At 50.1% G+C, this 27,807-nt stretch overlaps 1 protein-coding gene across 2 annotated transcripts; it reads right to left on the bottom strand.

Annotated features, from left to right (window-relative positions):
- Positions 1-14: 14 nt before the first annotated feature.
- On the bottom strand, positions 15-27,764 carry LOC136764565 (pecanex-like protein 3). 2 transcript variants are annotated; one of them, XM_066718731.1, is made up of 36 exons: positions 26,707-27,764; positions 25,896-26,330; positions 23,546-23,745; positions 22,766-22,871; positions 22,343-22,382; positions 21,772-21,867; positions 19,644-21,425; positions 19,175-19,310; positions 18,742-18,911; positions 18,341-18,398; positions 17,942-18,077; positions 17,504-17,661; positions 17,232-17,385; positions 17,013-17,045; positions 16,689-16,860; positions 15,748-15,858; positions 14,922-15,013; positions 14,622-14,731; positions 14,351-14,456; positions 14,044-14,136; positions 13,646-13,796; positions 12,434-12,578; positions 12,083-12,260; positions 11,698-11,806; positions 10,128-10,257; positions 9,870-9,928; positions 9,183-9,398; positions 8,641-8,894; positions 8,295-8,525; positions 8,018-8,121; positions 7,786-7,933; positions 6,914-7,144; positions 6,492-6,766; positions 6,111-6,286; positions 4,618-5,072; positions 15-3,378 (listed from the first exon to the last, which is right to left on the bottom strand). In XM_066718731.1, the coding sequence occupies exons 2-36, from the start codon at positions 26,046-26,048 to the stop codon at positions 3,241-3,243; spliced, it is 6,906 nt and encodes a 2,301-aa protein (XP_066574828.1). In that variant the 5' UTR covers positions 26,049-26,330; positions 26,707-27,764; the 3' UTR covers positions 15-3,240. The 2 variants fall into 2 exon arrangements, with proteins under 2 accessions (XP_066574828.1, XP_066574829.1); XM_066718732.1 differs by having other exon boundaries at positions 12,083-12,257; positions 25,896-27,764.
- Positions 27,765-27,807: the final 43 nt, after the last annotated feature.

A 27,807-nucleotide genomic window follows, 5' to 3' on the forward strand; every position in this document is an offset into this window, starting at 1 on the left:
ATGACACCAGCAACCAAAGAAATAGGTTCTTTTTTTATTTTGTGTGTTTTTTGTGATTTCTCTTCATTTCCAACTAAAACGCTGGAGGTAGTAGTAGAAACAGTAGTAGTAATAGTAGTAGCAGTAATTATAGTAGCAGTAGTTGCAGAAGTAGTAGCAGGTTATTTTACCTCTCCGTTGCTATTGAAGGAAACCAAAGTCGAAATTGGGAGCTGTGATGGCACTCTTCAGAACTGGGTTTTGGGAAGGGGTTGGAAGGGATGCAGGGCTGGACACTGATCTGGTCTTGGGCCATTTCCATCTTCCCAAGTCCAGGGGATTAAAGCCACACCCCTTTATCCCTTCCACCTCCCTTGCCCAATCCCATTTACAAACCCAGATTGACGTTAGTCAGCCAAATCGGTAACAAAGCATTCTCCACCAAGCTAAGAATACTGGGGGGAACAAAATTAATCTTCACACAATCTGTGGGTTCAAGGGTCAACTGGCTGTATCCCGTGGAGGAAGGGATGGGCTGAACTATGAATACTTACATACGAGTGCTCTTGGATTATTGTATCCCAAGGAACGTCTACTGAAATAGTTTTGAAGGTCTGAACAAATAGGAAATGCACCCACTGAGAACTGCAATGCAGAGCCCTGTTAGAGAGAGGACAGTAGAAGTCGTCGAGAGAGATCACAAAATTAAACAAAAACAAACTGTATTCCATCCATTGTCTACTGCCGTATCTCAGAAAAAAAGTCTGAATTGTGCTCCACAGACACAGATGATTGCATATTTGGAGATCCCTCAAATATGCAGCCCCGGAGGACAGTATTTTACAAAAGCAGCACAGGATAGAGCATCACGCACAGACACTGCTAACTGCTAACAATTTAACTTTGGAAACAATTCTCGTTTGGAAATCCGCACCGGTTTACAATTTATTTACCCTTTCTGTTTATTATACCCTCCAAATCAATGGTGGTTGATGAACCTGGCTCCCAGCTGTGGCTTATGCTGAACAGAGGGAGGGATGTTGGCAGCTGACACACACGCATACACACACCGACACAAACGCGTCCTCCGAAATGTGTGCTTTCTCCACCCTGGGAGTCGCAACACGCAAGCTGAAGGACCACAGCACTGCAGGGAGGAGTGGAGGAGCTCTCAAGCCCACTAAACCTCGGGCTCTGACTACTGTGGGGAATATCAGGGCCACAGTTGGCCAGAAGCCACTGCGGTCTAAAATACAGGGTCAAGACCCGAGACGCTGCTGTCTGGACTACAGGGTCCCACCTGCGCTCTGAGCAGAGACTACTACCTGTTGTGAGACCCTGGAGAAGGTTTGACATTGAGAAGCCCTTAAAGCTTTAAAAAGCAAATACAAGGGATTCATTTTTTTTAATCCTATAAGATTTGTGCGATGCTTTAAATCTTCGGACTGTGATTTTCTTTGTACAAAAAGAGAGTGAGCTTAGTGTGATGGACAATGTTTCGTTACAAACCAGCTTGTATTGAAAGCAACTCAAGAACCATCCTAAAACACTGGAATACAATTAAACAAATCCCATTTTTCAAAGCCCGTCTAACATGTTGATGAGCAGGTCCTCTACCAAACTTTGTTTTCCCATTTATTTACTTAATAATTGCATTTTTTAATATTTTTTTTTGTACAAAATAGTTGTGTAATATGATATCAGTTCCTTTCCCTGAAGGCTCATATTGCTACTCCAGCTCCTTCAGTAGTCTTCGGTCTCCCTGCCCTGGTCTGTGTGTATTGCACGTCCCCCCCAGTGGCAGTGTAGTGTTAGAAAGTTGCCCACACGGTCAGTCTGTCTGACGTATCTGCCTTTGCGCAGCACAGGGCCTGAGCTTCATCTGTGCTGTAAAAGGCACATACAGGACACCACCCATTCCATACCCCCCCACCCAGCTCTGGGAAAAATGCCCATCTCTGATTGAAGCAGGTTTTTTAGATTAAGTTTTTTCCGCCTCTTGCGAAAATTCCAATTTCCTCATCTGTGGTTTCTGTGTATCAAGAGCAAGTTCTTTCACCAAGCAGGTTCAGTCAAGAAATCTGATCTCTGGAGACCGAGAATCGGCACAGAGGGGTTCCATGGTTCCCACCACCCCCTCAACCTCTGGTGCCAAACCTCAGATACCCACTCCCCAACCCCCTCCCAGGCCTCCAGGGCATGGCTAATAATAGGTAGAGAAACAGAGAGAATTAGAGAGAGAGAAAGGCCAAAAACACACCAGTTTATGCCCCTGTAAATTCCCTTGCTGGAATTCATAGATGATAAATCTGTGGTGTGCTGCTTTCATGGAGATCACAAATATTTTAGAGAAGGAGGAAGCTGGTTTTGCAAATACCACTCAACTCCACTCCCACCCTCCTCCTGCTCCTGCCACCTTTCTCCACCTCCTCCTCCTACAGCAACTTTTTACATCTCCGAGTCCTGCGAGTCTGAGGCCACAGCCCTGTCCAGTTTCACACAATCCTGACCAGCTCCAATACCAGATTGGCATCAGAAGGCCGTTTCCAGCTTCCCTTCCTCCCTCGCTCAAGCACCTTTGTCGGCTCTCAGGAGTTTCCCCCCGAGCGAAGAGTTTAATTTGTCAGTTTCTTTTCCTTTATTTTGTTTCCAGACCCGTCCAGTCCAGTTTGCTCCAAGTCAGTCCGAAAAAAATTGTTACAAGTTATAAAAACTGGTTCACACCACCTGTACCCACCCCCTACCCCCAAAGCAAGAATCACAATCAAAATAAATATATAGAAATATGGGGGGAAATTAAGTTTAAATTAAAAAAAGGAGGTTGGCTTATCACAGGAATGAAGGCTTTTTCTGTGTCTGTTTGTAATGAATGGGCTTTGACAAGAGTTCAGATGCAGAATCTCTCCTTTAAATAAAATTAAAAATCAAGAAAAAAGTGTGACCATGAAAGATCAATAAGGCAGATTCATCTTCTTGACCCGTCATTGGAAAAAATAAAAACAACAGGCTTGGTACTTTTGACCGCTGACAAACCCCAGTCCAGTCCAGTCCAGGCTGGTTGAGGCCAGAGATTCTTTCTACTCCGGACGGAACGCCCATCCCTGCTTGAAAGCTCTGCGTTGGTGTCTGCTGTGGTTTGGTGCCCCTCCGAGAGCTTTTCCCCTGCCCGTGTCCCTCTCTCCATCTCACACCCTTGCCCTTCTCTCACTGCGGGGAGCACAGGCTGGGCAGTGAGTGCTGGCATCATGGCGCGCCGTCCCCTCAGTGCAGACTGTCCAGCAGAGGCAGCTCCGTCATCTCGTCCCGGGGGGGCAGGGGTGCGCCTGAGGGGAGGGGAGGGGTCTCATTGGGCGGCTCAGTGGCCTGGCTGAAGTCGAGGGGGTGTGTTGGAGGAGCAGGCTGGAAACCGACAGAGAAAACATTACTGTTTGGGCACCCGCGTGAATTAAAACGCAGATTTATTTTTACATCCTTCGATCAATTGTTCAATTATTCGGGAGATATATTTTTTCAAGGCAACTCACATGCTGACACAATGTGGTACCTATACATAACATCACTGTAAACTATATACACAGCAGTGCGTAAAGTGAAGGTGCAAGAGAAGAGAAGAATGGCGTCCTATGGAGGCAACTTAAGCCGGTGAGAGACTGTGCTCCTCCACTGCTCAAGTGTCCCAGGAGCTTCACAGTGTACAGTATACACAGCACACTTGTCTGGGCTCAGTGCGCCAGGCTTTTCTTGTCTGGCTGCAATACAGTGCCATCTTGTGGCTCACAGGGTGAGTTCTGGACTCAGTAGAAAGCCACTGATATCTACAGATATTAAAAATATATAGTGTGATAAAAGTGCAGTGCAGTTAAAAGTGCTTTAGATACAGAACAAAAATCAAGTATTTATAAACAAGTAAAAAAAGTCTCAAGAATAGACAAATAATTGTTAAGAATAAGTAAGGAAATAAATATTATATATCCAATTAGCCATTATTTAGCTATAACAGTAAAAACATCCAATTAGAAAAATTAAGCCAACACATTAAAAAAAAAAAAAAAAACTATGAATTACATTAAGGTTATGATAATAAATATATTGATTTTTCCAGAAAGCAGGCCCTCCCTTCCTTTTGTAATTCACCCGTGCAATGGACAACAGGCTGGTGTCCACAGACTGAAGAGCACGATTAGGCCGCAATAAACGTATACAATGATGTCAGTGTCTGCTGTCAGTCTAGTCAAGAAGACTTTAAATATTAACCATAAAGGCACTGGAAGCCAGTGTAGTGATGGCAGCACAGGAGTCTCACAGGGCAACTGTTTTGTAGTAGTAGTAAAAGTAGTAAAAAGATGCGGCGATCCGTGATTCAAGTGAAAGATTGGAACTGACGATTACCCCCAGATTTCTCCCCCTAGCCTGCCTTCATTATTTCAATCTATTTCTAAAACCTTTGATATTACTCTACTCTATGGATTTAGAAGTTCAATGTCACTCGTTAGATCAAATATATTTTAAAACAAAATAAAAGACAAAATATAAAAAAGGTAGAGTGTTTTCCCAGGGCATGTACTAGGTCCACTACCTTTCCTCCAGGGCAACACTTGTCCAGAGCTTAAGAGTCCCTGACGGCCGCCTCTCTCTCACCTGTGTGCGTGGTGCTGCCCCCCGCGCAGGCGTCCCTGAGCTGCTGCTGCACTGGACGTCTGCCCCCTCCGCCCCTGCAGCGCCACTGAATCCTTTCCTCCCAGAGAGGCTCCACTTCCCATACAGCCCCTCGTAGCCCAGGCCAGCCCCACCGCTGCCCAGCCCCATCCCTGACCTGTGGGGCCCTCGCTGGGGAGGGGGCGGCCCAGGGCAGTCCTGGGGGGCAACTGTGCAGAATCGCTCAGCAGGGAGAGGGGGGAGTGTGGCGGGGCTGCCGAAGGAGAGCTGGGAGCTGGAGAGGCGCTGGCCCAGCAGCCCCTGGATGGAGGAGGTGCGCTGGAGGGAGGAGCCCATGATGGCCTCACGTCTGCCCTCTGACTGACTGAGCAGCGCGAGGGGGAGGGGCTGGGGGCGGAGGGGCCAGGCCTGCCCGAGCAATAAGGGGGCGTCGCCGCCTGTCAAGTGAGGTCAAAGCAACCAATGAAACAAATTTTACAATTATTCAGTTTGATATCCTTTTTGAATATGTAGCTTCTTAGCTCGGCTCCCTTCTGCACTAGAGTACAAACAAGTGGACAATAAGTTGACAAACTGATTCATAAAGTCTAAATCTAATATAATTACACTATGGGAGGAATAGAACTAGATTAAGTATCGCATGAGAAAGACCTAGGAGTCTATGTGGACTCCTCACTTTCTCCATCCAAACAATGTGGGGAAGCAATAAAAAAGGCAAACAATGTTAGGGTATATTGTCAAGTATAGAATTGAGAACAAGGGCAGTGATGTTCAGACTATACAATGCACTATTTAGACCTCATCTGGATACTGTGGACAGTTCTGGGCTCCACACTTCAAGAAGGATATCGCTGCTCTAGAGGCAGTTCAGAGGAGAGCAACCAGACTTATTCCAGGTCTGAAGGGAATGTCCTACTGAGAGACTGAGGAACTGAACCTTTTCACCCTGGAACAGAGGAGACTACGTGGGGACTTGAATCAAGTCTTCAAAATCATGAAAGGCATCGACCACATCAAACCAGAGGAGCTTTTCCAGATCAGCAGGGACACACAATTAAAAATAGACTGGATAGGATCCTTGGATCACTCAGTTATTAAACGAGCACGATGGGTCGAATGTCCTCCTCTTGTTTGTAAACTTTCTTATGTTCTAATATAAATCAATCAAAGCAAGAAAACCAAAGCAAGAGTTTACAATTGGAAGTTGCAGAGTAGGATTGGGAACAGAAAACCGGAGACGCTTCTTTACACGGTTGTTGCAATCAGGAATCAAACTACTTGACCAATCCAGGGCTAACCGAGTAACCAGGATGCTGTGGGTCTTGTATCAATATGCAAGTTGAAACCAAATCCAAAAGATGGGTTGAAGAGCAAGTAGCGCCACTCCTAACAGTTCAGATGTGTGTGCGTGTTGTAGTGGATAAATAAGATACTGTTTTAGATGGATTCTATCATATACACAACTTTCATTTTACCTGCCAGGGGCTGGACGGTGGTAAGGGGCGTCTGCGGGGGGTTAGTAGAGCCGGGGCCCTGGATGGCGCAAGGGTGTCCGGGTGGGTTGTTGGACACGGACGTGGAGCCCCCCCCACAGTCAGAGTCTTCGATGTTGCCCCCGCTGTTGCAGCCGGCACCACAGCCCTTCTGCAACCTGGCAGGGGCAAGAACAGAGGCAGACTCGGATGTTAGGCCGAAAAAAACAAAAACGCTGAGAAGAGCTGCAATACAACTTGTTCTGTGGCTTCAAACATTTGGGAAACAACCTAACAACCTAGAGCAAGATCTAGGACTGCAAATATTCTGGAGATGCATCAGGAAACCCCCAACTCATGCCTGGCGACGTGGCGCAGGGTTACCTGTCCCAGCTGCTGATGAACCAGTTGTAGATGTTCTGGGGGCTGACGGGGCCCCCCCACACGGAGCGCAGCTGGTCATGGCCACCGGCGTAGGAGGTGGTGAGGGGGGACACGTAGATGGGGTAGCCGATGGGCTGGTCGCAGGAGGAGTTGATCATGTTGCGCAGGGCCTGCTTGGCATTCTGGATGCTGCCGCGCTCGGGGTTGCGGTTGCGCAGGAAGACCAGCTCCTGCTGCTGCCCAGCCCACAGCCCACGCACACACTCCCGGTTCACCTGAGAAGAAGGGGGGGGGGGGATGTGTGAGTACTGATCCAGCAGAGACACAGAGAGACACAGAGAGACACAGAGAGACACAGAGAGACACAGAGAGACACAGAGAGACACAGAGAGACACAGAGAGACATCTTGTGCAGGCCTGACCTTGATGACCCTGAAGCTGAGGAACCTCTTGTTGAGCATGATGATCTTGTACTCGTCGCTGCCGTCGTCAGTCACATGGCGCAGGGCCAGCAGGGAAGGCATGTTGGCAAGGATGGCGCTCCGCCACACCGGGTCGCCCTCGTGGGAGATCAGCAGCTTCTCCTCGTTGGCCGTGATGGCGTCGTACAGCACCACTGGGTCCTCGTACTCGTCCGGGGAAGTGAAGTGATCCTGGGGGAGAGAGCAGGAGGAGGGACCGGAGGAGAAGAGGGATAAACAAGGAAGGTTTGGACTGGAATATCTTCCTTTAAAATCTCTTTCAGCTTCGAAAATATTGTATATTGTATACTATTGTATACTAAAAGTGTATACTTTTCTAAAGGGCAGCATAATTCTAAGGGTTGTGCAGTCTGAATGCAGTTCAAACTTCTTTAAAAAAAAAAAAAAAAAAAATGGAGACACTGAGGCAACGCACACAGCCCTCAAACATTTTTCCCCCCCTCCCACTAAGTTTTAAAGCGACTGGCAGCCTCAAGGTGAACAGAGCAGTTCAGGATGCATTCAGGAATCAAAGTTGCTTCACAGCTGACCAACAGCAGGGACCAAAAGCAAAAGCTGCTTTATCACTGTCTAATCTGGGTTGTCAATGCACAGATTATACATTTATTTATTTCTTTGCAGACATCCTTATTCAGGCCAACTTACAATCGTTACATGCCTGTATAAGGGTGTTTAAATGCATTGTTTTTGTCTGTGTATAGAGGTTTGTATTTTACTGTAAGGTTTCCCTGGGTTAAGTGTCTCCTTTCAATTTCCAAATGCTTGTGGAGTCTCATAGCAACTTCCACAGTGCGACATCTCAGTGACCTCACCTGGTGGAGTTTGAGAGACATCCGCACCCCGGGGGCCACCACCCTGTTCAGCAGGTCCATGTCGGCGAACACCCACTCGTCTCTGGGGGAAGTGATGCGGAAATCCCCCTTGAAAAGGGCGTGGAGGCCGTACAGAAAGGGCTCCAGGCTGGGGAGGGAACGGTGAGACAGGCAGTGAAAGACGGGCACAGACAGAGTTTGCTCCATGATGGTGGCGGTGCCGGCCACTTACCTGGCGGACAGGCTGTGGGAAGCGGTGCCCAGGGCCCGGCGGCCCAGGATGCACAGCCCGAAGCACAGCGTGACCAGGGGGGACTCCGGCTCGCAGTCCACGGGCTGCAACACAGACACGCACGGCCCATCAGTGACACACCAATCACAGCACAGGGGCAGCGGCGGGGAAAGTGTGGTGTCAAATAACGGAAGTGTATAAAGCAACTTCAAAAAGTGTCATTTATATTTCTACAACATTAAAGGCCCCCCAGCCCTCACTGCTCCCTCTCCTGTACCGTTGGCCGGCGGCCGTTGCAGTACCGGATCCAGTCCAGGTACACGGCGCAGAAGGCGGCGGGCGTGATGCCGGCTGCGCGGTGGTCGTAGTCCTCGTCGATGTTGAGGTTAAACGTCGGGTCGCTGTCCACGTAGCCAGGGGCGTGGCAGGGCCGGAGGGCCTCCTGCACCGCCTCGTTGGCCAGCCACTCCTCCAGGCGGGGGGAGCGCGTCACATAGTAGATGATGCTCTGAGGGCCGAAGACAAGGAAACCGCCGGTCACCCCGAGAGCTCGGCTAAGTCTCGCCGGCTTGGCAAACACACCAACGTCCCACGGCAGCCCCCCCAGCCAACTCCTTCGGTACCTTGACGTAGTAGGTGATTAGGATCTTGCGCAGGTCGAACACTTGCAGCATGGAGGCGGCATTGTTGTCACTGATGCTGTAGCCCTCCAGGACATACTTGGTCGCCGCCACCTCCCAGGCCAGCCAGCGCTGCCCGAAGGCCGCGTTAAAGGACAGGATGTGCGGCAGGTGGCCCGGCTCACAGCAGCAGCAGCCCTCGTCCTCCTCCACCCCCTCGGTGATTGCCTCTACCTCACGCTGCTGACAGTATGTCCCTAGGTGGGAGGAAGACAGGGAGAGGGTGAGTGAGAGTGAGGAGAGAGAGGAGTGATTGAGAGCAAGTTCAGACTTCGGTAGCAGAATTCAGGACTCCACTGGCTGGGGAATCATAAGGGTCAACACAACACATGAGGGACAGTCACTGGGCAAACAACACCTGGAGAAAATGGGTGAACTGACGCAGCCCCAATCCGTACCCAACGCACGCCACCCCAAGACAGCACCCCCCCACTCCACTGCCACTCCTGACCTCCATGGCCCCTGCACTGCTCTGCCCAACTCACCCCTGAACTCCAGGCCGCGCAGCTGGAAGGTGACCAGGCCGTTGCCAATCTCTATGACGTGCACCAGGGCGTTGAGGTAGTCGGAGGCCAGGATGAAGCAGTCCCCGGTGCTGTAGTTGCCCCAGCGGCCTAACAGCAGGTCCCCACACAGGCTGTGCTGCAGCGAGCGCGTCAGGTGCTCGTAGAAGATGGAGTTCAGGTTGTTATCGTCTGCCCCTGAGTGCCAGTGAGGGAGGGGAGAATTACATCACGATTGTATTTACTGTTAATGTGGATACTGCCACCATTATAATGCTGGGTATATGTAGAAGATGTGATGTCAGGTTTTGTAAAAATCAGAGAGAACTGAACAATCATTATTTATGAGAAGACCCTCTTATCTAGGGCATTGTTACACTACATCACAATATTTTTACACACAATTTCCCATTTCTACAGCTGGGTTTGTACTGGAGCAATCTAGGTACAGTGTCTTGCAGCAGTGTCCCCCACCTGGGATTGAACCCACAACCCTGCACTCCAGAGCCATATTACACTACACGGCCATAGTAAACCACACCCTATGGCTCTCCATTGAACAGCAGTTTACATACATTCCCTGTGCGAAGAAACTGGGGGAGCTATGAAACTAGACTGGGTCTCTGCGAGCAGGCTGTGAAACCCCTGACATGTGTGGGTGTGTCTGACCTGGGTTGCGGTCCAGTTGCGTGGCCAGTCTTGTATTGGAGTGATCCACCCGTTTAGTGCTGCAAAGTAACAGCAAACACACAGGAGTCAATGTAAGGCAAGGAGAGGAGACTTAAAAGAATAAATCTGTAAAGAAAACGTCAAATAAATAAATCAATAAATTCAATTTCTTCCTTACTGTACTGGCACCAGTACTCCTGTACCCTTCACTGTATCCCCTCTGCCTGCTAGGTGGGCACTCCCCACTGTCAGACTTACTTGTAATCTCGTTCCCAGAACTTGACCGGACGGGTGTAGGAGGTGACGAACACAGCGCTGCCCAGGACAGGGTTGAGGGGCGTGGAGAACAGAGCGGAGAACAAGGCCTGGGCGAAGAGCATGGCCGAATCTGAGCACACGGGGGTTAAGGACCTGGACGACGGGGGGGTGGGGTCCTTCACATTAAGGTGCGTCTGATTAGATTAACTTAAGATGTATAGTACAAATTGCAACCTCACTCTCATCACCAACACCAGCAAACTGTGAAGCACTGCTGAAAGTGAGGAAAACACTTTACAGGGCCACATATACATACACTCACCTAAAGGATTATTAGGAACACCTGTTCAATTTCTCATTAATGCAATTATCTAACCAACCAATCACATGGCAGTTGCTTCAATGCATTTAGGGGTGTGGTCCAGGTCAAGACAATCTCCTGAACTCCAAACTGAATGTCTGAATGGGAAAGAAAGGTGGTTTAAGCAATTTTGAGCGGGGCATGGTTGTTGGTGCCAGACGGGCCGGTCTGAGTATTTCACAATCTGCTCAGTTACTGGGATTTTCACGCACAACCATTTCTAGGGTTTACAAAGAATGGTGTGAAAAGGGAAAAACATCCAGTATGCGGCAGTCCTGTGGGCGAAAATGCCTTGTTGATGCTAGAGGTCAGAGGAGAATGGGCCGACTGATTCAAGCTGATAGAAGAGCAACTTTGACTGAAATAACCACTCGTTACAACCGAGGTATGCAGCAAAGCATTTGTGAAGCCACAACACGTACAACCTTGAGGCGGATGGGCTACAACAGCAGAAGACCCCACCGGGTACCACTCATCTCCACTACAAATAGGAAAAAGAGGCTACAATTTGCACAAGCTCACCAAAATTGGACAGTTGAAGACTGGAAAAATCTTGCCTGGTCTGATGAGTCTCGATTTCAGTTGAGACATTCAGATGGTGGAGTCAGAATTTGGCGTAAACAGAATGAGAACATGGATCCATCATGCCTCGTTACCACTGTGCAGGCTGGTGGTGGTGGTGTAATGGTGTGGGGGATGTTTTCTTGGCACACTTTAGGCCCCTTAGTGCCAATTGGGCATCGTTTAAATGCCACGGCCTACCTGAGCATTGTTTCTGACCATGTCCATCCCTTTATGACCACCATGTACCCATCCTCTGATGGCTACTTCCAGCAGGATAATGCACCATGTCACAATGGTTTCTTGAACATGACAATGAGTTCACTGTACTAAACTGGCCCCCACAGTCACCAGATCTCAACCCAATAGAGCATCTTTGGGATGTGGTGGAACGGGAGCTTCGTGCCCTGAATGTGCATCCCACAAATCTCCATCAACTGCAAGATGCTATCCTATCAATATGGGCCAACATTTCTAAAGAATGCTTTCAGCACCTTGTTGAATCAATGCCACGTAGAATTAAGGCAGTTCTGAAGGCGAAAGGGGGTCAAACACAGTATTAGTATGGTGTTCCTAATAATCCTTTAGGTGAGTGTATATGCAGTATATACAAAGACAACAATCACAAATACCCGGCGGGAAGGATACGCGGCACGGCGAAGGGCTGTGCGAAGGCGTGGAAGGCAGAGCCCCAGGTGATCTGCCAGGGGGCGATGTAGGTCAGCACGAATCGCAGCTTGTACAGGAGGTCCCACAGCTGAAAAAACAGCAGCATAGGTCAGCCCTCCATTCTCACCCAAACCTGGAGCGTCACCCCTCTAACCTCACCCGGGTTTCACTGTGTTTACATGTCAGTCGACTTCGACGGTCTTCGAAATTACTTATCAGCATGTGAATGGTTCGTTACTCGCTAGTGCAGAGCTACACTGTAAATCCAGGAAACGGGGAAGGAATGGGAGGAAGAGGAGAACGAATCGCCACGTGTGCGGAAGCGCCAAGTGTGCGGAACCGCCAAAGGTGCTTGGCCGCCCACCTTGTTGAAGAGGATGGACACGAAGTAGTAGTCGAGCAGGAAGGTCTCGGAGAAGCGGGGGTAGTCGCAGTGGAAGAACAGTACGGTGAAGCCCAGCGTGACGTACTGCATGGACGGGGTGCACAGGGACGAGCGCAGCAGCTTCATCCCCGCCACCGTGATGAACAGAGCTCGGCTGCTGCGGGGGGGAGAGAGAAGGTTAAAAATGAAGAGTTCTTAGTTTCCTGACTGTAGTGTGTCTTATCATCTACCAAACAATTCCCCTCCAGTCTGACTGACGGCCGTGCGGCGCAGTGCAGTGTTGTGTACAGTGTGGCTGTGCGTCTCGGGGCTGCATGTGCAGGTCCTTACTAGACCCCCAGTTTCTCTGGTTGGGCGCTGATGGCGCGGGCCTCTGTGGTCAGGGAGTTGAGGATGACCGCCGGGTAGATGAAGTATTTCTCCACACACTGCAGCCAGGCGTACAGCTTCTCAAACCACATCAGCTGGGCAGCATCTGCAAAGCAACAGCAGCAACAATTCAGGAATGACATCACAGCCAGTAAAACACCAGCGTGGCAGAACTGTGACAGACCAAGGGCGGCTGTAACTGAACACCAAGCCACCGACCCCAGCGTAGTACACCTCTACACAGATATAACACCGACCTCTGGAGCCAAGAACTCTGAAACCGCGTCATATCGAACTTGCTTTGGCCTCGAGCATTTCCATCATTAATATTCAGCAAACTGTTTGTTAGAGTTAACACAGTGTATGCAGTAAATAGATCTCCTCTACAATGGTTAGATTGTATCTCCATATTATTATTATTATTATTTATTTTTTAATTACAACACTTCTTTTATAATAGACAGTGTATTAACAACACCTCCAGCACTAAACACTGCTAAATGTGGGCTCGGTTTCATCAATCATAATTTAGTGGTTATTAAATTGGAAAATTCACATAAAATATCAGAAAATTATTTTAATTACACATCCTTACAAACTGATGTGAAAAAAGGATGAGGGTATTTTAGCAAACAGAAGCCTGGGCAAATCAGCTAACTATGTTACACGTACATTTTGATAAGTAAAACAGTATGAAAACATTTTGGAGAAGTGAGTTTTTACTTATAGGAAAGGTTCAAATCAAACTAAAAAAGGTAAAATCATCAACGGTTTGGAGTGAAAGTTTAAAAATGCTGTAGATGTGCTCAGATTTGTTTCGACTTTCGAAATCTTTTGCTTTACCGTGTTAATTCGAATTTGCATTATACTGGGTTAGAGGTGTAATTTATATCCCTCCGTGCTATTTTCCTGGAGGAGTCTGGGTATGCGTTTGATCTCAACAGGGTAACAGTTGGTAATACAGCAGCAGTTTAATCAGTCAAGTCTTCAGTTCCTCAAAGCAGTGAACTTTACGTGACACCTATAAAAGGGTTCATAGACACCCGTCAATATACCGTGCAACACCTTCTTTTGCTTCTCAAGATCAGAAATGAAATGACGTTTCCTTGGGGTGCAGAGCAGTGCGGTGACATGAGCCGCTACACCGCGATACCCCGAGCCACATCAACTCACCCCGGACCTCGAACTGGCTGTACTCCCGCGAGCGCAGCACGGGGTGCGCAAAGCAGAACCAGGGCAGCTGCTTGCGGAGCTGAGGGACCAGGTAGTGCGTCAGAAAACCGACCGCCCCCGCCAGAGCGTACAGGACGAAACTCAGGGCAGGCTGAGGGGGAGAGAGTGAGGGAAGAAAGAGAAAATTTGGGAGGGAAGAAAAAGCATGAGTGGCCTTGTAGGCTGTAAATGCAGACCAATTCAATGGTTTTTAAATCTCCCGATTCTGGAAACTTAAATCTTTGCTTTATAATGTTGAACTGTGCGAAATGTAAGTCTTGTTTATACAGAGAGACAGACAGGGGAGGAGACAGAGAGAGAGAGACGGACAGAGAGACGAGTGGCACTGTGGAGCAGACCTGCAGGGCGATGAAGACGGTGCTGGCGCTGATGGCGAAGGTGATGATGGCGATCAGGGGACACATCACCAGGTCTGAGTGAAGGGTCTCCTTCTGCAGGACAGTGAGAGAGAGGGAGAGAATGGAGAGAGCAAGCAGGAAGAAGAAAAGGAGAGAAAGTGAGAGGAACAAAACAGAGGGAAGACAGACATTAGGGTTAATGGCCTATCATCATAAAACAAGAGAACTTAAGATGGTAAAACCCTAACGAGAGAGAAGACCAGAATGTCCTCATCTTGTCTGAAACAGCTCTGACTGACAGCCTTACCACAGAGTTGCGCAGTTTTTCAGGGAGGGGGTCTTTGATCTCCAGGGGTGGCTCCTCCGGGCTACGGCTGTCCAGGTCGGGGAGGAATCGGGAGCGGATCAGGGACCTACAGACAGAGACGGGGCCATGTCATAAACCCATCACAAAATAAACTGGGCTCCAAACCTGCACCTTCCAAGGGGAGGGGCTGGGGGGCAGGTGGGGTACAGGGGAAGAGACTGAGGGTGACGGGGGGGGGGGGCAGAGGGGCGCTGGTCGAGGGGACACTGACCACAGGACAGTGGGGTCGCTGCTCTGGCGGCTAAGGTGGTAGGAGAGAGCCAGCAGCAGCCCGCAGAACACGGAGAACAACACCGGGACGTGCAGGTCATCCCAGGGAGCCTGGACACAGGAAGAGAGAGAGGCGGGAGACAAAGGGGTGGAAGAGCAGAGAGAGAGAGAGAGAGAGAAAAACAGCTGGATGTTAACCGGGACTGAAAACCACCCTCCCTCCCATTTTTCCTCTTCCCATTCTCTCCCCCTCACACCTCTCTGGAGATATATATTCCCCCACCCCCGCCACCTCCCTCACCTTGATGGCCCCGAGGCAGAAGCCGTAGAGCAGTGCCGCCACCAGGACGCTGCGCAGGACGCTATGCAGGGCCGACAGGGGGCTTGTCGTGGCTGGAGAGACGGAGACGGAGGCGGCCAGCGCAGAGATATATACAGTGACGGCAGATTGGCAAGAACAGAAGACAAAAAAAAACTGATTAAAACGGCACCGGTGGACAATTTCCCATCTAAGAAAGGTTCTCGGGACCCTAGGCAGCAAAGGTATACAGACTTAATTTAAACATTCAGCGTAATACAGAGCGTAGCATAAATTTTTACTGGGGACAGCAGCGGCAGAAAGCCAGACAGCCTGGGAAGGTGTGACGCCCTCGTCCGGAGACTGAAGGAAAGTGGCATCGGGTGGGTTTATTGTTAAAAGGATTTTACCACAGCGTTCAGCGCCCCCGCCCCTCCCCCTGACTTACAAAGACCACACTTGGTACTAGTTAGGTTGGGCTGCTGAATTTCAAATTGTTTTACAGCATTTCTTCCACACAGTGACATGAAACCCGATTCAAATTCCCTTTCCGCGTCTGTAGCTCTGACCTGTACTGTAGTGGAGAAATCCTTGAGAGATGGCAACACAGCCGGAGGTAAGATGATTTTGATGAGATGAAGATGAAGTGCCCGACTGAGCAGACTTCAATTGACAGTGTTTTTGGTGGTTGGGGGGGGTCATCTGTGGAAATCTGATCAGGCTATACCACAAAAACACCCTTGGGATTTCTCAGGGTTTTTGAACGTTCAGTTATTATAATGCACAGTCTTCCTAGTAACTTCACATTCGTTTTTGTAGGGGACTATACCTGTCCCCCCGAAGATGTGCGTGTCCACCTGCTCCAGGAGACACATGATGAAAGTGTTGACCTGGGGCAGCAGCCCGAACAGAAAGATGAGTGGGAAACAGAGAGTGAACACTGCAACGAGAGAGAGAGAGAGAATCATGATACCCCAAAGGAGTGCTTTTCGTTGATTCAAGAACTGTCATTTCCACGCTCACTAGACAGCTGAAAAGACTACAGCCACTAGAGCACAGCGGCTTGGATAATAGTGACTCACAGCGGTCGTGTGACCGTACGGCTCTGTGCTCAACCAGGACAGTCTGACACTCTTACTGACCCATGAATACAAATAAACCAAAGAACCCATCACTTTAGGGACTGCGCTAATTCCCCTGTAAACGCAGTCTAAACAGAAAAATCTAAAATAATCATGAGTGGATTTGCCCACTCATAACATTGACACGTTTAAAATGGGTTGAGCACTGGAGATGCTACAGAAATGTGTGTTTTCTGCCATCCTCCGTTATTTGGGGAGTTTTACATTTTGAAATATGAACAACTTTACAAGCTAGAATCAAACTGGCAGAGTGCTATACATCTTACTTACGCATTGTATACGTTAATATGCATAAAACCATAATGTTAGGAACTGTGCTAGTTTCCCCTTTAAAATGTAATATTTTATTAACATAAATCAAATGATTTTCACACTAAATCTGTCCTAAATAAATTATTTCACACTTCTCAGAACAGAATCCTGTTGAGATGATCACATCAGCTTCACTTACACCATCTTGCAGATTATCTAACATATACGTTCAAAGAATTCCTCTTACATTTGTGTGATGGAAGAACCACACAAATGAAGGTTAATCAAAACCATTAGTGTTGGATAAAGCACCCCCGCTCTAAGGCTTCGAGCACTCAAGCTGTTCTCCTCCGCCAGCGGCTCTTCGAGGACTCACCGATGACCACGTCCCTGGCGCAGAGCAGGAAGTGTGCAGAGAAGAAGGTGACGCCGTACAGCGAGATCGGCTGCAGGGACTGGGAGTTGCCCCCCAGGTCAAAGAGCCAGATCAGCACGCAGCAGATGCAGAAATACACCGGACGGCTGTACACGATGATCCAGTTGTGTCCCTGCGGGTGACAGATACAGAGACACTGGCACACACCATCGGGCAGGGCAGAGACTATAGACCGTCACAAACAATACAGAAGAGGTGTTATGCAGAAGAATGCGTTAAACAAAGAACACGTAACTGACACCACAGATAACCGAGATTACTTACGTGCATCGGGGAGGCTGCGTCCGGCTGCACACTCTACAAGAGAGACAAAGTTTAAAAAGTTGTGTTGAGGTCAGTTTGAATCATCCAGGTCACAGGGTCACAGAGATGTACATTAGCTCAACACCTCCTCACCCACACTCACTGTGGGGAGTAAAAACACCGCAGACACCCGACTCCACATTCACACCCCTCCGGTCCCTCCCACCCCTCGCTCAGTACCTTGAGGAGGGAGTACTGGCAGCTGGCGATGACCAGGCAGAACTGGAAGACCCAGATGTCCCTGAAGAAGCCCTGCAGGAGGAGCAGAAAGCCCAGGAAAGCCACCAGGCTGGCCAGCACCACAGCAAACACGTTCTCGCCCACGCGCCGATTCCTGGGATACAGGACAGGGGGAAGATAACACAGGGCGAGAGCGACAGAGTGAGCTACTGTCGTAGAGTTGTTTTTTGCAGCCGAACCATCCACCAACCCCTCCAGCCCAGCACCCTCACCTGTCCAGCAGTGCCAGCAGGGCGAGACGGTCGTAGCGCACGCGCAGCCACCGGCCCGGGAGCACCCAGAAGCGGTAGTACTGCTTGGGCTTGACCTTCTCCTCGATCATCAGGGTGTTCTCCTGCGACTCGTGCAGAGACTCGTGGTCCAGGTCGAACTGGGGGGTGGGAGCGAGAGTAGGGGACGCGGGGCGTTAGGATGCTGGGCTGGGACAGACGCACACACCTCTTAGAGAACAACTGAACTGCAGTGTCGGCACAATGCAGGGTCCAAAAAACACAGTGGCTGCCTAAATTCCCACAGAGTACCGTTTCAGGATGTGATGTCATCTGATAGTAACCAGAGACATACACCCAATTTTCAAAGAGGGCCACACTTTGCAGGATTAAAGGTCGATATGACAGAACTGGACTGGGTACAGGGAGAGGGGGGCTCACCTCGGGGATCTCCAGGGGCACCCTGCGCACCTGCATGCCCTGCAGCACCACCGGGCGGGGCTGCAGCATGGACAGCACCGGGGCCCCCTCCTGGACGTCTGTGGAAGTGAAGCTGGAGGACTGAGACTGGCGCTCCCTGCGAGGGAGAGAGAGAGGCATGGCAGGGTGATCACGGGCAATTCCTATCCTGCAGGGCCCCAGGGGGTTCTGCTTTTAATTCCCCCTTCGTTGCATAACTGATTATGTCCTTATTGGGCTAAGAAGTCAAATCGTAAATGATTATGTTGTTTGGAAAAGGATCACATCATATTAAGTCATTTGGAAGTCCTGACAAGTAACCAAAGGTATTTGACATGAGATGGATAGGTTTACATGAGCCCTTCAAGGGAAGCGTCTTACTGTACTGGGTCTTCATAGCCTCCCCCTGACGGACCAAAAGTGTAGGATCTCCGCACTCCTGTAAGAGAAACAAACACTGAAACCATGGGAAAAAACGTCAGTGTTCACAATAATCTAGGTTTCTTTAGGAAAGCTTTATTCCACTCTGTTCCTTCACACATCCAAACAAACAGATAAACTCGTGAGACAGTCTGTTTCTTGCTCGTTTCTTATTGTTTCACTCTATTAACCGCTGCTTATTAAGACCAGCTTTGCAAGATAAAATACGTGGGGAAATAAAATAAATACTCTGATATAATTAAAGGCTATCACACACCAAGATAAGAGACTCCCAGGGCAGAGGGGGTGACAGGCACAGCGAGCGATTTCACCGTTTCCGCCCCGCGCTCAGTCAGACTCACCGCTCTCGTCGTAGAAGTAGTGCACGGCGCCCTCAGACGTGTCGTCGAAGGTGGAGGCCTCGTGGACACCACTGCGCGGCAGCAGGAGGGAGGAGGCGAACTGCAGCGCCGAGGGCAGTGTCAGGGCACGGGAGTGAGAGGCCGCTCGACCACGCTGGATATCCTGCAGGCTGGGGGGGGAAAGAAGAGAGGCAGGCATCAGAGAGAGAGACACACAGATAGAATGAAGGAGCAGGGGAAGGATATACAGCATGGAAGAGAGAAGGAAGCGAAGGGAGAGAGAGTACACACAGAATGAGAGGGAGATAGAGCGCAAAAGATAGAGCGAGGGAAGGATATACAGCGAGAAACGGAGAGTGGAAAAGAGAAGGATGCGAGAAACGTACCCACAGAATGAGAAAACAGACAGAGGTCAGGGGTCGGGCTGCTGTACCTGGGAGGAGAGCCCATTGCGGAGGGCGGGGGGGTGGGGTTGCTGCCTGCATTGTGTCTGCGGCGGATGGCCTGGGTCCTCTTCACGCTGCCCACGGAGTCGCGCTTCCCTCCCTCCTCCGGGGCAGCCACCGCCGCTGCAGGGAGGTGGGCAGGCAAACAGGCAGCCACACATTATAATAATTATATAAATCAAGAAGACTTCATCACAGGACTAGTCTTACGGCTTATGAATTAAGCTGAAATAAACTGAGTGGTACAACAGCAGTAACGAATGATGGAAACACTGTGTGACGCTGCTCCCGAGAAGATACGCTCTTCTGACAAAAACTTAGTTCGGCCTCATTTTGCGCAGTGTGAGAGGACAGAAAAGACTGATGATCGGATTATCACTGGCTGGTATGGAGGAAGTGTATGTAAGCATCATGTATCATGCGTGACGGTGTGCCACGGTGTGCATCGGTACTCACCTCCCCCCACAGCGCCCTCCTCCGCCAGCTCCCCTGCTCTCCAGCCCGTCTGGTTCCCGGCCCAAGAGCTGCTGAGTGAATCCAGCCGGGGGTGCGGTCCGGGGAACCCGTCCATGTGACCGGTCCGAGCCTCTAGGTCCGACTTGGAGATGGTGAGGGGGCGGGAGGTGGGGGCCGTGGCCTGGGGCGGGGGGGCTGAGGGCGGGGTTGCGGGATTGGCTTGGCCCCCCCCGGCCCCGTCCATGCTCAGCACCCGGGCGTGCGTCTTAGCGCTGGCCGTGCTGGCCGACCTGTGGGCGGGCCGGGGGTGGGCGGGGGGCGGGGGCTCGGACTGCTGCGGGTCAGGGAGCTGCTGCTGCTTCTGCGGGGGCCCGGGTGGAGCCGGGGCCGGGGGCTGCATGGCCGAGGCCGAGTCGGGGGAGTAGCAGGAGGTGGAGGAGCTGGAGTCATCGTCGTCTGAGCTGTAGCGGCGCTGGGAGCCCAGGCTGGAGCCGGCGCTAAGGTCGCTGCCCTCGCTGGCGTCGCTGCCCTCGTCGCTGGAGTCCTGGAACAGGCTCTGGCTGTAGGCCTTGGCACCCAGCCGGCTGCGCACGGGGATGTAGTCGCGGTGCTGCCCGTGGCCCCGGTGCCGCCGGTACGAGCCGCAGTCGAAGCTGCTGCTGCCTCCCCTTGCCTGCTTCCGAGGGGCTTTCCTGCGGCCGGGCCGGTGCCGGGCCTCCCCCCCAGCTGGGCGCATGAGCTTCAGGTCCTTGGGCCGCACCACCTGCTGTGAGGGGGGGGGCGGCTCCAGGAGCAGGAAGGGGGTGGGGGCGGAGGGAAGAGAGGGTTCAGAGCAGCCCAGCCCCAGCGCCATTCCCACCGCCACCTGGCTGGCCTGCCTTGGTGGGGGCAGTGGGGGCAGAGCGGGGTGGGGCAGTGTTTTGGGGGTATCCCCCGCCTTCCCTGCCTCCCCCACCTCAGAGGGGCCGCTGCTGGAGGGCGAGGAATCTCGACGGCGGTGGCGGGAGCAGGGCGGGGGCTCCATAGAGGGGCAGGGCGAGGACGTGCCCTCCACTAGTGTTCGGTCCAGCCCCAGCCCCGGGGACAGCTCTGCGGAAGGGGACTTCAGGAGCTCGCTGTCAGAAAGGTTGTCTGTGTCACTGCCCCCCCGCAGCGCCCCTCCCAGGGAGTCTGCTGGACAGGTGGCTGAGGCTGCAGCAGGAATGGGGAGGGGGAGGGAGCGTGGGAGGCCCAGGGAGGGACTCTCCAGCTGGGTGGAGTCAGTTTTCTCACTGCGGTAGCTGCTGACCGTGCTGAGCGTCTCCCGGTCCGTGGCGCCACCCCCCCCGCTAAAGCAGCTGTCGGTGGAGCCGGCCGCTTTGGGTACCACGGCCCCGGCAGCCTCGCACCCCCGCGGCAGGGCGACACTGGGCCGGAAGGCGGACGGACCCAGGCCCAGGCCCCGCAGGTTCTCGCTCATCTCCTCACTGAGGCTGCTCTTGATCAGGGGGCTAAGGGGGGCATCACCCAGGCTCTCCGACTCCCCCAGGGGAGAATACCCGGTCAGGCCCTCCTCCTCGGGACTCCTCTGCTGTGAGGAAGAGCCTTCAGGGGACAGCTGCTCCTTCCCTCCGCCCATATCCTCTTCCTCATCTTCGCCCTCCCCTCTGCTGGAAGGGGAGGGGGGGATGGCGGGGCACTCCCCAGGTAGCACGCGCCCAAACCCCCCTGCCAAGCCCATCAGGCCCGGGAGGTCGCCGGCCAGAGCCGCAGCCAGGCAGGCCTGCACGCCATTGGGGCCTCCTGCAAGGTGACAGAGGGACCATGTGGTCAAATTTTATAACTGGTTTCCCTGTCTCGTACTTGCAGTGCATTGCTAGAGCATTATGCTGGTTATACTGGTTTATACAGGAGAAAAACAGGCATGGTCTGCTAATTTAGTGGTAAATAAAAACATCACTAACCTAACAAGAACACTGACCACATGTTTAAACTGAATAAACGAGAGGGCAGCTCACCTTCCTGGCAAGGGCCATGGGAAGGTTTTGAGGAATTTCTAATTTCAACTGCAAATCTGTGTTATTTCTGTCATTAATGAACCAAGAATGCAGAACCTTGTTATATCATTTGAATCACAGAAGTCACTGACCGATGGTGTCCTGAGAGCTGTGCTTGAGGATCTCCCTGTGTGCCGAGGTGACAATCACATTGTTACTGCCCTGCTCCCTCACAAGATCCCTGATATCTGTGAGAATATAAAGATAAATAAACAAACATATCTTGGAGCACCACTTAGACCTGTGATGTTTAAAGGAGGACTGTACTACATTTAAAAGCAGTTTGCTGTACATTGCTTGGTCAATACCTTATACAAATGACACTGAATTGAGAGCAGGGGTGTCAGACTCCAGTCCTGGGGGGCCACGGTGTCTGCTGGGTTTCATTCCAGCCCCAGTTCCTGTCTCCTTAATTGCTCTAATTAAACGATTAATTAACTGGATTCATTGAAAATTAACTGTTTTGAGTAAACAAATTGTATGGCATCAGCTTTAAAAATACACAAATTTTAGATAAGCCTACCTGAGTATACAATGACATTAAGTAATTGTTAGCCCCTTTTGGAACATAAACCAGCAGACACTGCGGCCCCCAGGACTGGAGTCTGACACCCCTGTCCACAATACAGGAGCAGAGACATGTACAGCGGGGCATAGGGTTACCTTTGGAGCCGGTTGTATCGTCAAGCTGGGGAAGAAACTCCTGAAAGAGCAATGCAGAGGAAGAGAGAGAGACAGAAATTAGACATTAGGGTCTCCTCGCTCTGTGGGACTATAAACTGTACTGCATGGGGTACTATTTGTGTTTTTCTCCCCCGGAGTTGGAGAAATCTAAAGTTTCCCTGCAGCTCTTTTTACAAAAGGTCAGATTTTCACATAAACTACAGTTGGATTAATCGATTAACAACAGCAGATTCCATAATACAAGAAAAGGAAAGCAGCATCATTACAAATCTAGATATTGTTCAATAAACTAAACAAAACAGTTTTGCGAAAGAAAAAGAAAAACACATAAAAGGGTTTGGGGCATCAAACTCCAAAATAAATATCCGATAGCGTCACAATGTGGCAGCGGCAGGAACTCACCGACACCTGGTTCAACCCAAACAGGGAGTGCTGGGAGCTGCAGCGCACGGGTGGCGTGGAGTTCACCTTCCGAAACACCGTCATCTCCACACCCCCCGCACTGTCCCTAAAAGAGGAGAAGGGAGCATGAGGAGGGAGAGAGGAGCAGAGACAGGGAGGCAGGGGGAGAGAGGCAAACAAATGAAAAGCAGTACAGAGAATTTGAATCTTACTCAGTGCCTGTTCACAGTCCTTCAAGACTGATGCAAATGCAAAAAAAAAAAAAAATTCTGAAGCTTCCCCTTGATGCCTTGATGCACTGAAATAAGCTACTGCAGGGAAGGTCTGCCAGCTTTCTAAGATGACTATATGACCAAATACAGGCAATGACTAGAGATGCTTCAAAAATAGACGTTTTCCCTTTCAAGATTTGCAAATACTATCATCAAGGCTAAAAGAAAATGATTCCAACCAGCTCACAATTTTCTAACAGCAGAAAGGATATTCCCTACAATCTCTAATCCCTCCTGTTATATCCTACAAATCCACCCCCTCCTCCCTCTGCTGGTAGTAATATCGCAAATCACCAAAAATGACAATAGTGCAAAGACTCAATAGGTGGTTAATGAGAGGGCAACATCGGCCTTTTGGGGCTGGAGGCCAAAAACTCAACTCGAGCAAAACTCAGGGCCCTAGCTATCATTTTTGAAGTCTGTCTCCTTATCTGTCCCTTATCAGACTTGACGTTAGTAAAGCTTTGTGAACACTTAAGACGGGCAGGGAAATCCGACTGGTACTAACCGGGCCTGGCTCCTGTCGTGGCCCGAGGACCCGTCTCCTTCGCCTGCCCTCTCGGGGGTGAGCGAGGCCTGCCTCTTCTCCACAATCTCGCCCTGGTCAAACATGGCATGCAGCCGGAAGTTCACCGTCTTGATGGCCGTGAAAAAGGTTGCCACCACCAGGCAGTACACCCCCGCCACCAACACGCTGGAGGGCAGAGCCTGGTGGGGGGGGGGGGAGAAGTGAGAGAGAACAGGGGAGATAATGTGAAGAAAGAAGGGGAGATCAAGGAGTAGACAGAGAATGAAGGAGAGCAAAGAAGAGCAAAGAAGAGAATAAAGGAAGAGAGCAAGGAGAATGAGGAGATAGAAAAAAGCAGGGGGGGAAAGAGCGTGAATGGAAAAGGAGAGACACATAAGGAGGGAATGAGGAGCAAAAGGGAGGTGGCATGGGGAACAGAGAAAGATGAAAGAGGAACAAATTGAGGTAGAGAAAGTTTGAGGAGAGGGAGGATGGGGGAAAGACAATTGAGACTGAGGTTAGACATTATAAGTTCACATTCAAATTAAGGTATAATAGACAATGAGCATGGGCTACAGGTGGTAATCTAATCAACCTGTAGACAAGGACAGAGAGGATGAGATATAATCCAATTTTGCGGTTACAGCGAAGAGTTGTCCTACCAACTGTGGGACTCTGACCAGGCACCCCACTCTGACACCCCACCCCTGCTGTGTGAAACGGTAAACTACCTGTAGACAAAAATATTGTACTACAGTATCGGCTGGTCATGATTCCCCCTTCACAACTCCACTTCCCAAACCTCTACACAGCACATCTACTACAGCACAATCTAAGGAGGCTTCACATATTACCCAAGAGGACAATTTACAAAAACATCCCTCCATTTAAACAGCACCTTCAAATCATCTCCCCAGCGATGTGGTAGAAGCTGAAAGTTTGGGAACATTCAAAAATAGACTGGATAGGATCCTTGGATCACTCAGTTATAAATGGACACCAAATGAGCACGATGGGTCGAATGGCCTCCTCTCGTTTGTAAACTTTCTTATGGTCTAAAATATGGCGTCATCAGATGGAAATTCGATAAAACAAATACAAACAAAGAAAAATAAAATACCCCAAAACTGTGTATTTTGCTAAGTCATACCCCAAAAACTAGATGTTTGCACTTGATTCAGTTCACTTTGCATACTCTCTACCAGCAGTGTTTTAACCGGCCCTTTAAAATGATCTAGAGTGAGAGAGCAATCTAAATTCAGCAGCACAAATGGGAGTTTAATTATACAGAGCATTACTGAAGACTAAACAAAATGTGAAACAAAAATATTAGTCAGGAATCCATCATCTTTTCACTAATTAAGATGGATTCACAGTACTTGAGCCTGTTGGGGTTGAGAGCAATTCTTATTCACGCTTTACTGTATGAAGCACTATTTTAAATAGACTGAATGACCAGTATAGACGTAGGTATTGACACACTGCACTGCTGCTGAACTTCTCGGAGTGATGTTCTGCCCGACCACAGCCTCGGACAGAGCTTGTGATTTAGGCTGAAGAAACCAATGTAAACTGAACATACAGGAAAAATGTTTCTTTTCAGAAATGGATTCAGACTGACATGCCTGGTGTCCGGACAATATGTCGCATGTGTTGTACATAAAGTATAGGGCAGTCAACCAGCCACTCATTTTTAACTTTCGAGCCTCTCCCTATATCCCCTGTTGGCCACTCCATTCCCCTTTCACAGGTTGGTTAGTCAGACATCCCCACCGCAGTGGTGGGATGAGCTGCCCGAGAGCACTAGGACTGCAAAGTGTATCATCATTGCCAGCTACTTAGGACACCTCGGTACAGATGAACCCCCCTAGATCACTCTGCTCTTCTCCTACAGCAGTGATTCTCAACCCTGGTTGGAGGACCCCCTACCCTGTTGGTTTGTGTTCTAATCGAGCTCTTAATTACTTAATTGAACCCTTAACTCATAATTTGCCTACATTTTACTTTTTAAATTGTGTAACGAATAAAAAGTTGGTTCCTTTATAAAATTGTATCAGGAACTTATCTTATTAACTTAAAACTCTACGGTTTTAAACAACCGAAAGGCTCTGATTTAGGACATTATTACTTAAATTAAGGGTTCAATTAAGTAAATTAGAGCTCAGTTGGAACAAAAACCAGCAGGGCAGAGCTGAGAACCACTATCTCAGACCTTCATTTTATGCACGGTGTAGGTGTCCAGGTTGTAAGAGGATCTGCAAGACTGGGCTGAGGACACAGGGGAAAGGACACAACTGTAGGTTATACCTCATTCTTTCTTGTGGTGGCCGAGAACTACAGATCGACTTACCATGTAGAGCAGGAAGGGGAAGGCGAGGAGAAAGATCCAAATGTAGAGATGAAAGCAGTTGGAGAAGGTGCTCTGGTGGGGGTCGACGTACCAGCCACCAGTGAGGGAGGCCCACACCCCCTGCCTCAGGATCTGAAGCACCTGGGAGCCCATCTTTCTGCCAGCCGGCGATTCGATCCGGAGGCCTTCTGCAGTCTGCTCGGGTTGCCTCGCCCCCACTCGCCTCCACTATGACGTCAGGTCCTCCATTGTCAGGGGGTTTTAGTCCAAACGAACCCGGGGGGGGGATTCTCTACAATTGGCGGTGGAATTCCCAAATCTGTTTCAGACTTCCTTCTTAAAAGTTGAATAATATGAACAGGGTCCAGATGTTGATAACTTCACTTTCCAAGTTGGGACTGGCTTTTGTGTTTGATTCACAATCCTCTTAAATGACTGATTGAAAAGAAACACTACATGTCAGTTGGCAAGCTGATGACCCCAATATAAAATGGAGAAAACATTAAATTCAATAGTAAACAAGAGTAAAAAAAGTGTTGTGCGTTCTCTCACGTCAGTATAAACAGAAAGCTGGCTGTGCAGTGACTTTTCCGTTTTCAGCACACACAAATAAATACAGATAAAATGCAGTTGGACAAGACAAACGATGGAACCCAACACTACGTCACTACGCGTCACTGAGGGCGGCGAATGGGGACAGCTGATTGGCTGCTCTATCTGTATCTGTTGACGCCTGATAGTGTTGAACAACGAGCAATATTTATAGACACCTACTGAATTACACCAAAGCCTGTACAAAACACTACCGTACCCGTGCTCGTTTTGAAAACCACCGATGATATGTGTTTGCACTCCAGTTTCGATTTGAACTTTCAAAGCTGCTGCATCACGATGGGGCTCCTGCATCCACTAACCCTTGAATAAGTTTGTCACGCCATCACACTCCTAGTAAGTCTGTAGCTTTGCATGCCCACCATGTTTGAGCCCTGAGAGAAAATCAGAAAACCACCATCATCACACTAACAACACATGTAAACCATACATTTCCCTGGACTAGATATGTTATCCGCCTTTCAACTTAACGTCCCACCACCAACAACAGCCGATATGAATGAACTACTGATGCACTACATGTGAGTCGCTTTTCGGTGAGCTCTGAGTGTGTTATTGGTATTTCCAGCTGTGCTTCCCCCATGCGGACTCTTAAGGTGACGTTTTCTTTGGCTCGGCGAAGAAGTTAAAGCCAGTCGATAATAATAATATCCAGATCATGGTGCTCGGCGTGGAAAAAAACAATATACAGCAGCCCTCGCCCGCAGTCTACAGCCGGTCTGCAACTACTAATCATCATTATGAATGGGTTGGGGGTTCACTTGTGCTCTTGAGTCTTGATCAAGCCCTGCCGCAGAGGAGTGCCAGTCGCCCGGCTGCCCATCCTGGGGCTGCCCGCTCTCCCCTCCGCCCTGGCCGATGCTCTCCAGCCCAGCGGTGCGGGGCCGGCGTGCGTGAGGGGACGTGCGGGTTACGTCACGCACTTGGGGATCCCGCACTGCTCGGCTCTCATGCTTCCCCCCCTTCCGTGTCCGAGCTGGAGGCTGGTTTTATCCCCCTGGTATCCACGAGTGGAGGCAACTGCGTCCTGCTCCTGTTTTTTTCTCTCTTACTTAGAAGGGGGGGGGCAACCGCTTCTGCTCGGGTCTTCGTTGTCTGGGGGGCTTAGAAAAATATATACAAGTCCGTCGCTGCCTCGCACGGCGCAGATCCGCGGATTGGAAGAAGCCTCGGCTGTTTCCCTGTCTTTTGTTTTAATTCCTGAACACAATCCAGTTTCTCTCTCCTCACCAACTCCTCCTGTCGCGTTCGCCCCTTCACACAGGTAGCAAACGCCCACCGAGAGGAAGAGGGGGGATCT

The sequence above is a fragment of the Amia ocellicauda genome, chromosome 12 (genome assembly GCF_036373705.1).
Source record: "Amia ocellicauda isolate fAmiCal2 chromosome 12, fAmiCal2.hap1, whole genome shotgun sequence".
NCBI lineage: Eukaryota > Metazoa > Chordata > Actinopteri > Amiiformes > Amiidae > Amia > Amia ocellicauda.

Bases quoted from the DNA above. Each gene is read 5' to 3' on its own strand.
- LOC136764565 (XM_066718731.1), bottom strand. From the start codon at position 26,048: ATGGGCTCCCAGGTGCTTCAGATCCTGAGGCAGGGGGTGTGGGCCTCC. The intron at 21,868-22,342 runs GTAACCCTATGC...ATATTCTCACAG, and splicing joins CGATACAACCGGCTCCAAAG to ATATCAGGGATCTTGTGAGG. The intron at 14,732-14,921 runs GTGAGGGAGGTG...TCCTGTGTCCAG, and splicing joins TCTGCCTCGGGGCCATCAAG to GCTCCCTGGGATGACCTGCA.